At 38.8% G+C, this 13,323-nt stretch overlaps 2 protein-coding genes across 2 annotated transcripts in view; one reads left to right on the top strand and one right to left on the bottom strand.

The window, feature by feature from the left end:
• The window catches only part of mtss1 (MTSS I-BAR domain containing 1), a 656,873-nt gene that overhangs the window by 593,978 nt on the left and 49,572 nt on the right, over positions 1-13,323 (top strand). The window lies entirely within an intron of this gene.
• LOC311048424 (uncharacterized protein) overlaps positions 9,245-13,323 on the bottom strand; it is a 51,133-nt gene continuing 47,054 nt past the window's right edge. The window contains exons 22-24 of the mRNA XM_084061682.1: positions 12,907-13,093; positions 10,808-10,858; positions 9,245-10,167 (exon numbers count right to left, since the gene is read on the bottom strand). Coding sequence (XP_083917808.1) covers positions 10,811-10,858; positions 12,907-13,093 — 235 coding nt within the window. The 3' untranslated portion in view covers positions 9,245-10,167; positions 10,808-10,810. The remainder of the gene's footprint in view (positions 10,168-10,807; positions 10,859-12,906; positions 13,094-13,323) is intronic.

Here is a 13,323-nt window from a genome sequence, read left to right on the forward strand (position 1 = left end):
GATTGATTGATTGATTGATTGATTGATTGATTGATTGATTGATTGATTGATTGATTGATTGATTGATTGACAGGCAGTAAAACATTTAGGTTAAAAGGCCAACACAAAAAAAGTCCACTCCTGGGGACTTGTTTCCATCGTGGTTCTATGTATTCAATTCATCAACAGAGCTTAGAATTTGAACACATTAATGCATGTCATCAACAAATAAAACAGCTTTATTTAGAGAGGAGAAAATGGAAAAAAAGGTGGCAGACAGTGTATGACCCCTCAATTAAATGAGGGTTATTTAGTTTAGGGTGTTTCAGGGGGACCCCAGCAAAATGTGCTAACCACATGAACCCTACAATAACCCTATTTTGGGCATGTCGTAATAAGCAAACATTCACTGAAAATAGGCAATCTACAAGCTCCCAGTGTATTGCAACAATTCAGCTAATTTGGTCCTAAAATTTGGTGTGGAGGAAAACAGGGATCATATAGCATCAAAATCATGACTATTTTAATCTGTTTTATACTATATCTGCAGGCATTGTGAGCTAGAATATCAGCTATTTACAAAAACATTTGAAAATGTGTTTAAATTTGGGAATAATCTGGAAGAATGTTAATAACACAGACAGATCATCACTTTATTTTATTGACATACAGTAGACTGACATTTTTTATCATCTAAAACAACAAAATAATTCAAGACAATAGCCACAATAGAAACACTGACAGACAATGCACGATCCATCAGGATTTACACAGTGTCACGTTCAACACATCAGGCCCATTTTCATAGAATGTTATGGTGCTCATATCATTAGTTTAGTTATCATGTTTATAGAACGTTATCATTCATCATTGTGACGCTCAAATCATTATATTTGTAGTTATCATTGTACAGTATGTGGACAGCTGCAATCTGTCCCTTTCATGTCCTACCTGAGATTAAAACCCAAGTTGTTCCCAAACCTTTTAGCTGTTTTGAACACAGGTGCCCCCCAGGGCTGTGTTCTTTCTCCTTTTCTATATTCTGTCTACACATATTTGTGTCAATCACACACTAATTCAGTCCTGTTGTTTAAATTTGCAGATGACACCTCTGTGGTAGGCCTAATCACAAACAGTGATGAATCTGGCTATCGCAATGAGATAGATGACCTGAGGTGGTGTGAGAACCATAATCTCATACTTAACATCTCAAAAACCAAAGAGTTGGTTGTTGACTATAGGAGGAAGAACAAAACCTCCCTTCCTCCTCTCTCCATAGATGGAGTAGAGGTTGAGAGGGTCTCCTCGTTCCGGTTCCTCGGAACCACCATCCACGAATCCCTATCATGGGATTGGGAACTCCACCACCAACTCCACCAACACCAGCCTCAAGGTCAGTAAATCCCACCAGCGTCTCTACTTCTTGCGGCAGCTTAGAAAGTTCAAGGTCAGTAAAACAGCTATGATACATTTCTATAGGTCAGTCATTGAGAGCGTGCTCACCTTTTCCATACTTGTCTGGTACGGTAACACAACCGCACAGGACAGGACACGGTTGGAGAGGGTTACACGTCAGGCAGCTAGGATAATTGGTTCGAGCCTTCCATCGCTGTCATCACTCTATCCCACTAGATTGGTGAAGAGGGCTAAAAAAATCATAGCCGACCATTCCCCTCCAGCCCATTACCTTATCAATCTCCTCCCATCAGGTAGGAGATATGGCAGCATTGGGAGTAGAACCTCCCGTTTTAGAGACAGCACATACCTCCAAGCAGTCAGGCACCTTAACGACGCTCTTGCACTACAAACACAAACTAGACGGTATGCACTTTAAATATGCACTTTAAAAATTGCTACATAATTGCACTAAGCAGTTTCTTCTACTGTCTGTACTGTATACATGTGCCAAAGCTGCAGCTTGGTCCTGGTTTGGTTCTGTTTCTTGTGTCTCTTTTTGTTCTTGTCTTTTGTGCTGTTGTTTATTGTGTTGTCTTGTATGTGAGAGGAAGTACCAAGACAATTTCCTATCAAACTTGTTTTGAAATGGCAAATAAATACTTGAACTTGAACTTGAACTACAAGAGCAATGGTTCCCAAACCTTTTAGCTACAAGAGCAGTGGTATCCAAACATTTTAGCTACTAGAGCAGTGGTTCCCAAACCTTTTAGCTACTTCTAGTTGTGTAGTGTGTGTTGCAGAAGGCCTGTGACGACGCGTCAGAGGCCAAAAGAGAGAAGTTTGCCGTGTTCTCGGCCTGCGTCAGGGAGAGTCACGAGAAGGAGAGGACCCGCGCCAAACAGGCCAAGAACTGGTCCATCATTGGCTCCGTGCTGGGAGCTCTGATAGGGGTCATGGGGTCAACATATATCAACCGCGTTCGTCTCCAAGTAAGGATTTCTAAAAGGACAACTTGTTTTTTTACAACAAGGTTATTTTATTAGTTTGTAATGATAATAATTAAAAGATGAGTGTTAAAATAAAATCATGTATTGCTTTCTATCGTTATAGTGATTTTAGTGATTTTTAACTGGGGGGGCGGGGGCATTCTGTCCATTCTGTCCATCTGTCCACCAAACCTTTACTGCTGTGCTGTCTCTCGTGCCTGATTTTCCCTTGTGGGATCAATAAAGGTATCTAGCTAAAAGCTATTGCATAAATGTATGACAAGTCTGTAGGTGCCACTAAATATATATAGTGGCACCACGGTTCAAATATCAATACAAAAAAAACAGAAAAAGATAACACTATGTACAACAAAAAAATAAAAAAGGGGGGGGAAATCTGAGAAATACTTCTGTACAGGAGACTAACTGGGGCTTAAATAGGGCTGGCTTGATTGCAGATGATGGTGTCCAGGTGTGTCCACCCTTTTCAAGTAATTATTTTTTGCATAATGCTTTATAATTCAGTCCCCATCAATTCCAGGCATAGTTTAACATATTTAATTGTATTATAAGGATATCAAATGAAATTGTATTAAATAATATAATTTTCGGTTCGTTATCATATAAAAGTGGTGGTAACAGGTAGAAAGCTAGTTGTCAATGCTACCAGTGCTTATATGATACCGTGGGCATGTGGGAACATAAAAATCATCATTAAGATTTGCCACCAGAATCTATTGTTATCACCCCCACTGGCCCATGGACTAGTAATATAGCAATATCATTTGTTGTAACTAGTTACTCTTGATACCAAGTAATACGTAATGTAATAGTATTACTTTTTAAAGGAGTAATAACCAATTAGTACTACTGCTTCTCAGTGCGCAAAATGTCTTTATTCAAGCAAGTCTTTGTGCATAATATATACACAAGTCCAGTATGCATTCATATTTACATGAATAACTTATATTAACATGTATATTCATTATGTGTTTCATTACTCTGATAAATTAATTAAACAGCTTATCACCTACACTGTCAACATGTTGCATTCCTACTCCTACATCAAGAAATACATTCATTGAAGACATTAACATTTTAAAGTTTTAGCTCATGTTCAGAGGTTTAAAGAAGTACTCTGATTGGCTTTTCTTAAGTAAAAGTAGCAATACCACCATATAAGAATACTTTATTACAAGTGAAAGTCCTGTATTCAAAATTGAACTTGAGTAAATGTATATGTATTGGCATCAAAATACACGTAAAGTACCAAAAGTAAAAGTACTCATAATGCAGAATGTCCCAATTCACAAGTTTTCAAAATGTGTCAAAATCTTTTGAAAATAGCTGATGTACGAACCCACAATGCGTTGTAATGTGACGCGTTGTGAGCTTGTAGATCGGCTATTTTCGAACAGCTGAAATAAAACATAATAATCTAAATAGCTGAAAAAAATATGTGCATGCCATGGTAAAATACTTGATAAAGAGAAAGACACACCCAGGACCGCATTTATCAGCATCATTACATGATTTAGTATTTCTGTCAAGGTAAGAGGAGCACTCTGTTGTGTCCTGTGTATGTGCAAGGTTTTACAAATCATTTTAAAACGTTTTTCAGGCCAAGGACCCCTTAGCTGAGAGAGAGATGAGTAGGGACCCCCACTACATATTGTATAAAGTGTTGCAGATTAAACTTTTTCATAGATTCCGTGTTTCATAGACATGTTCGACAGCACTATCATCAGTGTTGTGTAAATTAATGTTTAATTAATTAATACACACTATCTTCTCTATTAATATGTTGGATTCATGTTAATGTGTATCAGACATTTAACCACTTGAACCCTAAGTGCTTAGTAAACTTGACCTTTGGGTCTGTACTTGGTCTTTTTTCCTTCTACACCAAACCACTTTGCCGAAAATAGCCAATCTACAAGCTCTCGATGCATCGCAGTGTGAGGTTGTAGATTGGATGTTTTCAGCTAATGTTCCCCTCAGAATAGGGTTGAAGTGAACCTTCTATTCAGTTACAAAGCAACTTCTTGGTTTGTGCTGGCCTTAGCAGCAGGGACTACTACAGAGTTATTAAAAACGGGTTTAATTGGAACATGTCTATGATTTTCATGTTGGTAATTGTTTTAGAAAACCAATAAGTCACGTTTACCGTGATTTTTACAACGGCTAAGAGCAAGGTTATTATAGTCAAATAAAACTAACAAAATAATGTAAAATAGAGTTGATTTAGTTAACTGAAATAAAAATTAAACTTTGGCTTAAAATAACACTTAAACTAATAAAAACTAAACTAAAAATAAGCATATAAAAAAAAATAGCAAACCCACTTTTAGTTAAAAACTATCAACGCTAAACTGAAATTGAAAACAAAAAGTCAAAACGGAATAAAAATTAAATTCTAAACTATACAGCTCTTAGCCGTACCACCATCCATGGTAAACAACTCCCTCCTGTGACTTACTGCTTTAATTCATGCAGAATGGTTATTCTGAAAAATATGTTTAGAAAAATATACCAGTTATACTATATTTAAAATAAATATCATCTGTTTAGTTTAGACAGTATGAGTTTAAAATTCAAAATGTTAATGTATTCCATGTTCAGGTGTGTCTTCAGTAGTCAAACAGCAGCCCCAACATCTTCAGTCAGTCTTTTACCAACATTTCAACACACATCTGAAACGACAACATTTCAAAAGCAGTCGATAAGCAACTGTGAAAAATTCACTTTACAGCATTTTAATGAACTATCAACATGTTGATGTATGCCATTATGACGGCACTTTGTAACAGTTGAAAATAATAGTTTGGATTTGACTTGTTTATTAATTCTTCTTTCTTTTATTACCACTTTACCACAGCCCTATATAACTTTCTTTTCTTTTGAATAAAACAATTGTGAAAATGGTGACACCAGAATAGCATCCATTTGTAGCTAATTAAATAGAGATATAATTAAACATAAATATCGAACATAAATAAATGCATAAGTAAATGCATGTGTTTAATTCAGTCAGACCAGAATGGATCAAATATATCCCCACTGACAAGATATGGCAGACATTTGTGAGAGGACCAGGCCTCAGTGTACAGCACTCTGTCTGGTGCTGACAGGCAGGACACCACTGACACCTCCTGGACAACACAAGCTACTGCACCCTATCTTCCAGCAGAGTGTATCGATGGCTAGACAGATAGAAATTCAAACAGACAGACAGACAGACAGTGCAGGGATACAAATCCCCATCAGATGTAAAAAAAAAAATGTTTACAAAACTGAATGGAGCGTCAGTCAATGAGTTGATGAATAACTCACCTTTCATTCTAGTGAGTCAGTGTTCACAGAATGACGCAGTGACTCCTTCAACTGGAAAACAAGACAGGTGGCATTTAGAAAGACATAAAGATATATACTATAGACCCCTTAACAGACGACGTCACACTGATAAGAACCAGTATGCGTGCAACCAGTATGTGCGCAATGAAACCCATTCTGTCAGGTCTCGCTACGCTAGGACGCGCCTCACTAGCCAACACACAAGAGGGGGTTGGGGTGTTCTGAAACCAGCGCACCCCGAAACAACAGGTTGAGAATTGATTGCATGAAACAATCACCTGTGCATCCAGTCTCAATGTTGGTAAACACATAATTGGTCTATATGTTACAGGTAGATTGGCATTCCAGGTACAGTAGATTGGAAAAGAAGCGCTTGTTTTCACCGCCCCCCAGGCAATTCTGTAGAACCAACGCCAGAGGACAATGCAAGCCAGACATGAGTCCCACACCACACACGCACGCATGCACACGTGCACAAACGAGCACGCACACACGCACACACACACACACACACACACACACACACACACACACACACACACACACACACACACACACACACACACACACACACACACACACACACACACACACACACACACACACACACACACACACACACGAACGGCGTTATTCCATGCAGTTGAAGCACAAGGAGGCGAGCCTGAGGAGGCGGGGCTGGCGGGCTATGTTAGTGCAGCGAGTGGCAGTTGGGGCAAACGCAGTCCCCACAACATAATTTCCGATTCTGTGCCTATCGGTACATAACTCGGACGGCGCTCAGTCGACTAGCAGACCATTGGCCGGTCGTCGCGGGCACTCGCGCCTGGAGGCGCTCGGGCGCGACTCCTTGGCCTCAAGGTCTGCTGAGTCACGCGCCTCCGTCATGGTCCAAAACTATACTTTATCGGCGAAAAAAAGTAGTCCGCGGTTGTTTGAAAAAGTAATGTCCCAAGCGGGAGTCAAACCCAGACTCCCAGCGATAGTGGATGGGGAGTCCAATGATTATCGAAGTGCGCCACTGAGGCTGGTATGTATGTATATCCATGTTGTCGTCCTCGCATTGCAGCCCTGCCTCGAGCCTAAAAACAAGCGCTCCATTTCCAATCTACCTGGAATGCAAATCTACCTGTGACATATACATTTGGTGTATACAGTACATCTGTTAGAAATATAATTTACTTTGTCGTGGTCAGATACTGTTACTATAATAATGGAGACTAGAGCTTGTATGAAAACTAATTTCACCCACTTCTTTACACTTGTAAACCTGTGACATGACAATTAAGCTCAGCATCAACTTCATTGTCACATTATAGGTTTACAGGTGTAAAGAAGTGGGTGAAATTAGTTTTAGTTTTTATGCAAGCTCCATCCTTTTGTTGTTTTCAGGAAAGAAAGAAAAACATGGGGCAGAGAGGGAGAGCTTCGTGCAGCGTTTCGAGCTTGTAGATCTGCTACTTTTGATGCTTTTGTGTGACGCTGTAGTATGATCAAGTAGGGCATTCATTTACGAAAAAACATAAAAAGTTAGAATATGGAGATAAGAGGTTTCTACTGGCAGCAATGATATTCAGTAGCAGTACACACATAGCATAAAAGTAGCACAAAATCAGGTGTACATAAGAAGGTAGTCATAGTCAGACATAAGACAAATTCTTACTAGGGCTGTCACAGTCGTGAAACTTACCTGACAATTAATTGTCATACAAATAATTGGATTTAACAATTGAATTGTGTTTTTGACATTGAACATTGGTGCATATAAAAATATATATACACTTCTGCTTGCCTTTAAGGCTTTGTAAACAAACCAACCAAATCACAGCGCAGATATGACATCATTTAATTTAATATACAAAGAAATGACTGACATTTAGCCTAATAACTTTATACTTTCAAAAATGTTTTGCAAATAGTGGAAATAGCAAATCTACATGCTGTATATCAGCTCTTTCTGCTGTTTTTGGAAAATATTTGAAAATAAAATGTTTCACCATGGAAACAATTGTGACAATTATGCAAAAATAATTGTGATTATCTCAAATAATTGCAAACAGGCGATTATGTACTCATTCTTACCCTCTGGAGGAAACCCACAAAGTCCAGCTTGTCAGTCTTGGTAGGAGAGCAGACCAGACCGTGGCAGATGTCCTCTGACCCGGGAGGTGAACTTCTGGACCATGTGTCCTGGGGAGGGAGGGGAGCGCTCTGCGACCCCTCAGACAGCCAGGGCGGCACCATGGAGCACTGAGTAGCTACACTCCTGCTGGAGACGGAGGAGGTGATGAAGTACTTAGATTTTTGATATTTTCATTATCTTTATTATTTTCCTTAAAAAACAATTACGTAAAGGAGTAGTTCACCCAAAACATTACTTGATTTCTATCAATTACACACCCCACGAAGCCTTGAATTTAAAAAAAAATCCTGTCTTAATTTTTTTAATATACTGTATACACAGAATTTACAATGTCAGTAAAGTACACACATATTGGTATCAAAATGTACTTACAGTACCAAAGGGGAAGTAGCCTACTCTTTCTTTTCTTTTTCTTTTCAAAATGTGTCACACTATGTTTCTTTTATAGCAGATCTAGAAGCTCATAATGCCGCAATGTCGCAATATGACACGTGAGCTTGTAGATCAGCTATTTTCAAATATCCAAAGTATAACATATGGCTTAACTGGTTAATGTATATTTTTGTAATAATAATCTAAATCTTCAAAGTAATTTGTATCTAAAGTTTTCAAATCATTATAATCTAGTAAAAACAAAAGTACAATATTTGCTTCTGAGATGTAGTGGAGTAGAAGTATGAATTATTGACAAATGGAAACACTCAACTAAAGTAAAAATACCCTAAAATTGTGCTTAAGTACTTGCGTAAATTGACTTTACACCACTGCAGTTGGTTGCAGTTTTTGTCTCCTCTACCCACCTGTGGTTGGAGGTGGAGTTGGGCGTATGTAGTGAAGGTGGAGGTTGGAGCATCAGTATTGGCATCAAAATACACGTAAAGTACCAAAAGTAAAAGTACTCATAATGCAGAATGTCCCAATTCACAAGTTTTCAAAATGTGTCAAAATCTTTTGAAAATAGCTGATGTACGAACCCACAATGCGTTGTAATGTGACGCGTTGTGAGCTTGTAGATCGGCTATTTTCGAACAGCTGAAATAAAACATAATAATCTAAATAGCTGAAAAAAATATGTGCATGCCATGGTAAAATACTTGATAAAGAGAAAGACACACCCAGGACCGCATTTATCAGCATCATTACATGATTTAGTATTTCTGTCAAGGTAAGAGGAGCACTCTGTTGTGTCCTGTGTATGTGCAAGGTTTTACAAATCATTTTAAAACGTTTTTCAGGCCAAGGACCCCTTAGCTGAGAGAGAGATGAGTAGGGACCCCCACTACATATTGTATAAAGTGTTGCAGATTAAACTTTTTCATAGATTCCGTGTTTCATAGACATGTTCGACAGCACTATCATCAGTGTTGTGTAAATTAATGTTTAATTAATTAATACACACTATCTTCTCTATTAATATGTTGGATTCATGTTAATGTGTATCAGACATTTAACCACTTGAACCCTAAGTGCTTAGTAAACTTGACCTTTGGGTCTGTACTTGGTCTTTTTTCCTTCTACACCAAACCACTTTGCCGAAAATAGCCAATCTACAAGCTCTCGATGCATCGCAGTGTGAGGTTGTAGATTGGATGTTTTCAGCTAATGTTCCCCTCAGAATAGGGTTGAAGTGAACCTTCTATTCAGTTACAAAGCAACTTCTTGGTTTGTGCTGGCCTTAGCAGCAGGGACTACTACAGAGTTATTAAAAACGGGTTTAATTGGAACATGTCTATGATTTTCATGTTGGTAATTGTTTTAGAAAACCAATAAGTCACGTTTACCGTGATTTTTACAACGGCTAAGAGCAAGGTTATTATAGTCAAATAAAACTAACAAAATAATGTAAAATAGAGTTGATTTAGTTAACTGAAATAAAAATTAAACTTTGGCTTAAAATAACACTTAAACTAATAAAAACTAAACTAAAAATAAGCATATAAAAAAAAATAGCAAACCCACTTTTAGTTAAAAACTATCAACGCTAAACTGAAATTGAAAACAAAAAGTCAAAACGGAATAAAAATTAAATTCTAAACTATACAGCTCTTAGCCGTACCACCATCCATGGTAAACAACTCCCTCCTGTGACTTACTGCTTTAATTCATGCAGAATGGTTATTCTGAAAAATATGTTTAGAAAAATATACCAGTTATACTATATTTAAAATAAATATCATCTGTTTAGTTTAGACAGTATGAGTTTAAAATTCAAAATGTTAATGTATTCCATGTTCAGGTGTGTCTTCAGTAGTCAAACAGCAGCCCCAACATCTTCAGTCAGTCTTTTACCAACATTTCAACACACATCTGAAACGACAACATTTCAAAAGCAGTCGATAAGCAACTGTGAAAAATTCACTTTACAGCATTTTAATGAACTATCAACATGTTGATGTATGCCATTATGACGGCACTTTGTAACAGTTGAAAATAATAGTTTGGATTTGACTTGTTTATTAATTCTTCTTTCTTTTATTACCACTTTACCACAGCCCTATATAACTTTCTTTTCTTTTGAATAAAACAATTGTGAAAATGGTGACACCAGAATAGCATCCATTTGTAGCTAATTAAATAGAGATATAATTAAACATAAATATCGAACATAAATAAATGCATAAGTAAATGCATGTGTTTAATTCAGTCAGACCAGAATGGATCAAATATATCCCCACTGACAAGATATGGCAGACATTTGTGAGAGGACCAGGCCTCAGTGTACAGCACTCTGTCTGGTGCTGACAGGCAGGACACCACTGACACCTCCTGGACAACACAAGCTACTGCACCCTATCTTCCAGCAGAGTGTATCGATGGCTAGACAGATAGAAATTCAAACAGACAGACAGACAGACAGTGCAGGGATACAAATCCCCATCAGATGTAAAAAAAAAAATGTTTACAAAACTGAATGGAGCGTCAGTCAATGAGTTGATGAATAACTCACCTTTCATTCTAGTGAGTCAGTGTTCACAGAATGACGCAGTGACTCCTTCAACTGGAAAACAAGACAGGTGGCATTTAGAAAGACATAAAGATATATACTATAGACCCCTTAACAGACGACGTCACACTGATAAGAACCAGTATGCGTGCAACCAGTATGTGCGCAATGAAACCCATTCTGTCAGGTCTCGCTACGCTAGGACGCGCCTCACTAGCCAACACACAAGAGGGGGTTGGGGTGTTCTGAAACCAGCGCACCCCGAAACAACAGGTTGAGAATTGATTGCATGAAACAATCACCTGTGCATCCAGTCTCAATGTTGGTAAACACATAATTGGTCTATATGTTACAGGTAGATTGGCATTCCAGGTACAGTAGATTGGAAAAGAAGCGCTTGTTTTCACCGCCCCCCAGGCAATTCTGTAGAACCAACGCCAGAGGACAATGCAAGCCAGACATGAGTCCCACACCACACACGCACGCATGCACACGTGCACAAACGAGCACGCACACACGCACACACACACACACACACACACACACACACACACACACACACACACACACACACACACACACACACACACACACACACACACACACACACACACACACACACACACACACACACACACACACGAACGGCGTTATTCCATGCAGTTGAAGCACAAGGAGGCGAGCCTGAGGAGGCGGGGCTGGCGGGCTATGTTAGTGCAGCGAGTGGCAGTTGGGGCAAACGCAGTCCCCACAACATAATTTCCGATTCTGTGCCTATCGGTACATAACTCGGACGGCGCTCAGTCGACTAGCAGACCATTGGCCGGTCGTCGCGGGCACTCGCGCCTGGAGGCGCTCGGGCGCGACTCCTTGGCCTCAAGGTCTGCTGAGTCACGCGCCTCCGTCATGGTCCAAAACTATACTTTATCGGCGAAAAAAAGTAGTCCGCGGTTGTTTGAAAAAGTAATGTCCCAAGCGGGAGTCAAACCCAGACTCCCAGCGATAGTGGATGGGGAGTCCAATGATTATCGAAGTGCGCCACTGAGGCTGGTATGTATGTATATCCATGTTGTCGTCCTCGCATTGCAGCCCTGCCTCGAGCCTAAAAACAAGCGCTCCATTTCCAATCTACCTGGAATGCAAATCTACCTGTGACATATACATTTGGTGTATACAGTACATCTGTTAGAAATATAATTTACTTTGTCGTGGTCAGATACTGTTACTATAATAATGGAGACTAGAGCTTGTATGAAAACTAATTTCACCCACTTCTTTACACTTGTAAACCTGTGACATGACAATTAAGCTCAGCATCAACTTCATTGTCACATTATAGGTTTACAGGTGTAAAGAAGTGGGTGAAATTAGTTTTAGTTTTTATGCAAGCTCCATCCTTTTGTTGTTTTCAGGAAAGAAAGAAAAACATGGGGCAGAGAGGGAGAGCTTCGTGCAGCGTTTCGAGCTTGTAGATCTGCTACTTTTGATGCTTTTGTGTGACGCTGTAGTATGATCAAGTAGGGCATTCATTTACGAAAAAACATAAAAAGTTAGAATATGGAGATAAGAGGTTTCTACTGGCAGCAATGATATTCAGTAGCAGTACACACATAGCATAAAAGTAGCACAAAATCAGGTGTACATAAGAAGGTAGTCATAGTCAGACATAAGACAAATTCTTACTAGGGCTGTCACAGTCGTGAAACTTACCTGACAATTAATTGTCATACAAATAATTGGATTTAACAATTGAATTGTGTTTTTGACATTGAACATTGGTGCATATAAAAATATATATACACTTCTGCTTGCCTTTAAGGCTTTGTAAACAAACCAACCAAATCACAGCGCAGATATGACATCATTTAATTTAATATACAAAGAAATGACTGACATTTAGCCTAATAACTTTATACTTTCAAAAATGTTTTGCAAATAGTGGAAATAGCAAATCTACATGCTGTATATCAGCTCTTTCTGCTGTTTTTGGAAAATATTTGAAAATAAAATGTTTCACCATGGAAACAATTGTGACAATTATGCAAAAATAATTGTGATTATCTCAAATAATTGCAAACAGGCGATTATGTACTCATTCTTACCCTCTGGAGGAAACCCACAAAGTCCAGCTTGTCAGTCTTGGTAGGAGAGCAGACCAGACCGTGGCAGATGTCCTCTGACCCGGGAGGTGAACTTCTGGACCATGTGTCCTGGGGAGGGAGGGGAGCGCTCTGCGACCCCTCAGACAGCCAGGGCGGCACCATGGAGCACTGAGTAGCTACACTCCTGCTGGAGACGGAGGAGGTGATGAAGTACTTAGATTTTTGATATTTTCATTATCTTTATTATTTTCCTTAAAAAACAATTACGTAAAGGAGTAGTTCACCCAAAACATTACTTGATTTCTATCAATTACACACCCCACGAAGCCTTGAATTTAAAAAAAAATCCTGTCTTAATTTTTTTAATATACTGTATACACAGAATTTACAATGTCAGTAAAGTACACACATATTGGT

The sequence above is a fragment of the Gymnoscopelus microlampas genome (assembly GCF_963454915.1).
Source record: "Gymnoscopelus microlampas genome assembly, chromosome: 7".
NCBI lineage: Eukaryota > Metazoa > Chordata > Actinopteri > Myctophiformes > Myctophidae > Gymnoscopelus > Gymnoscopelus microlampas.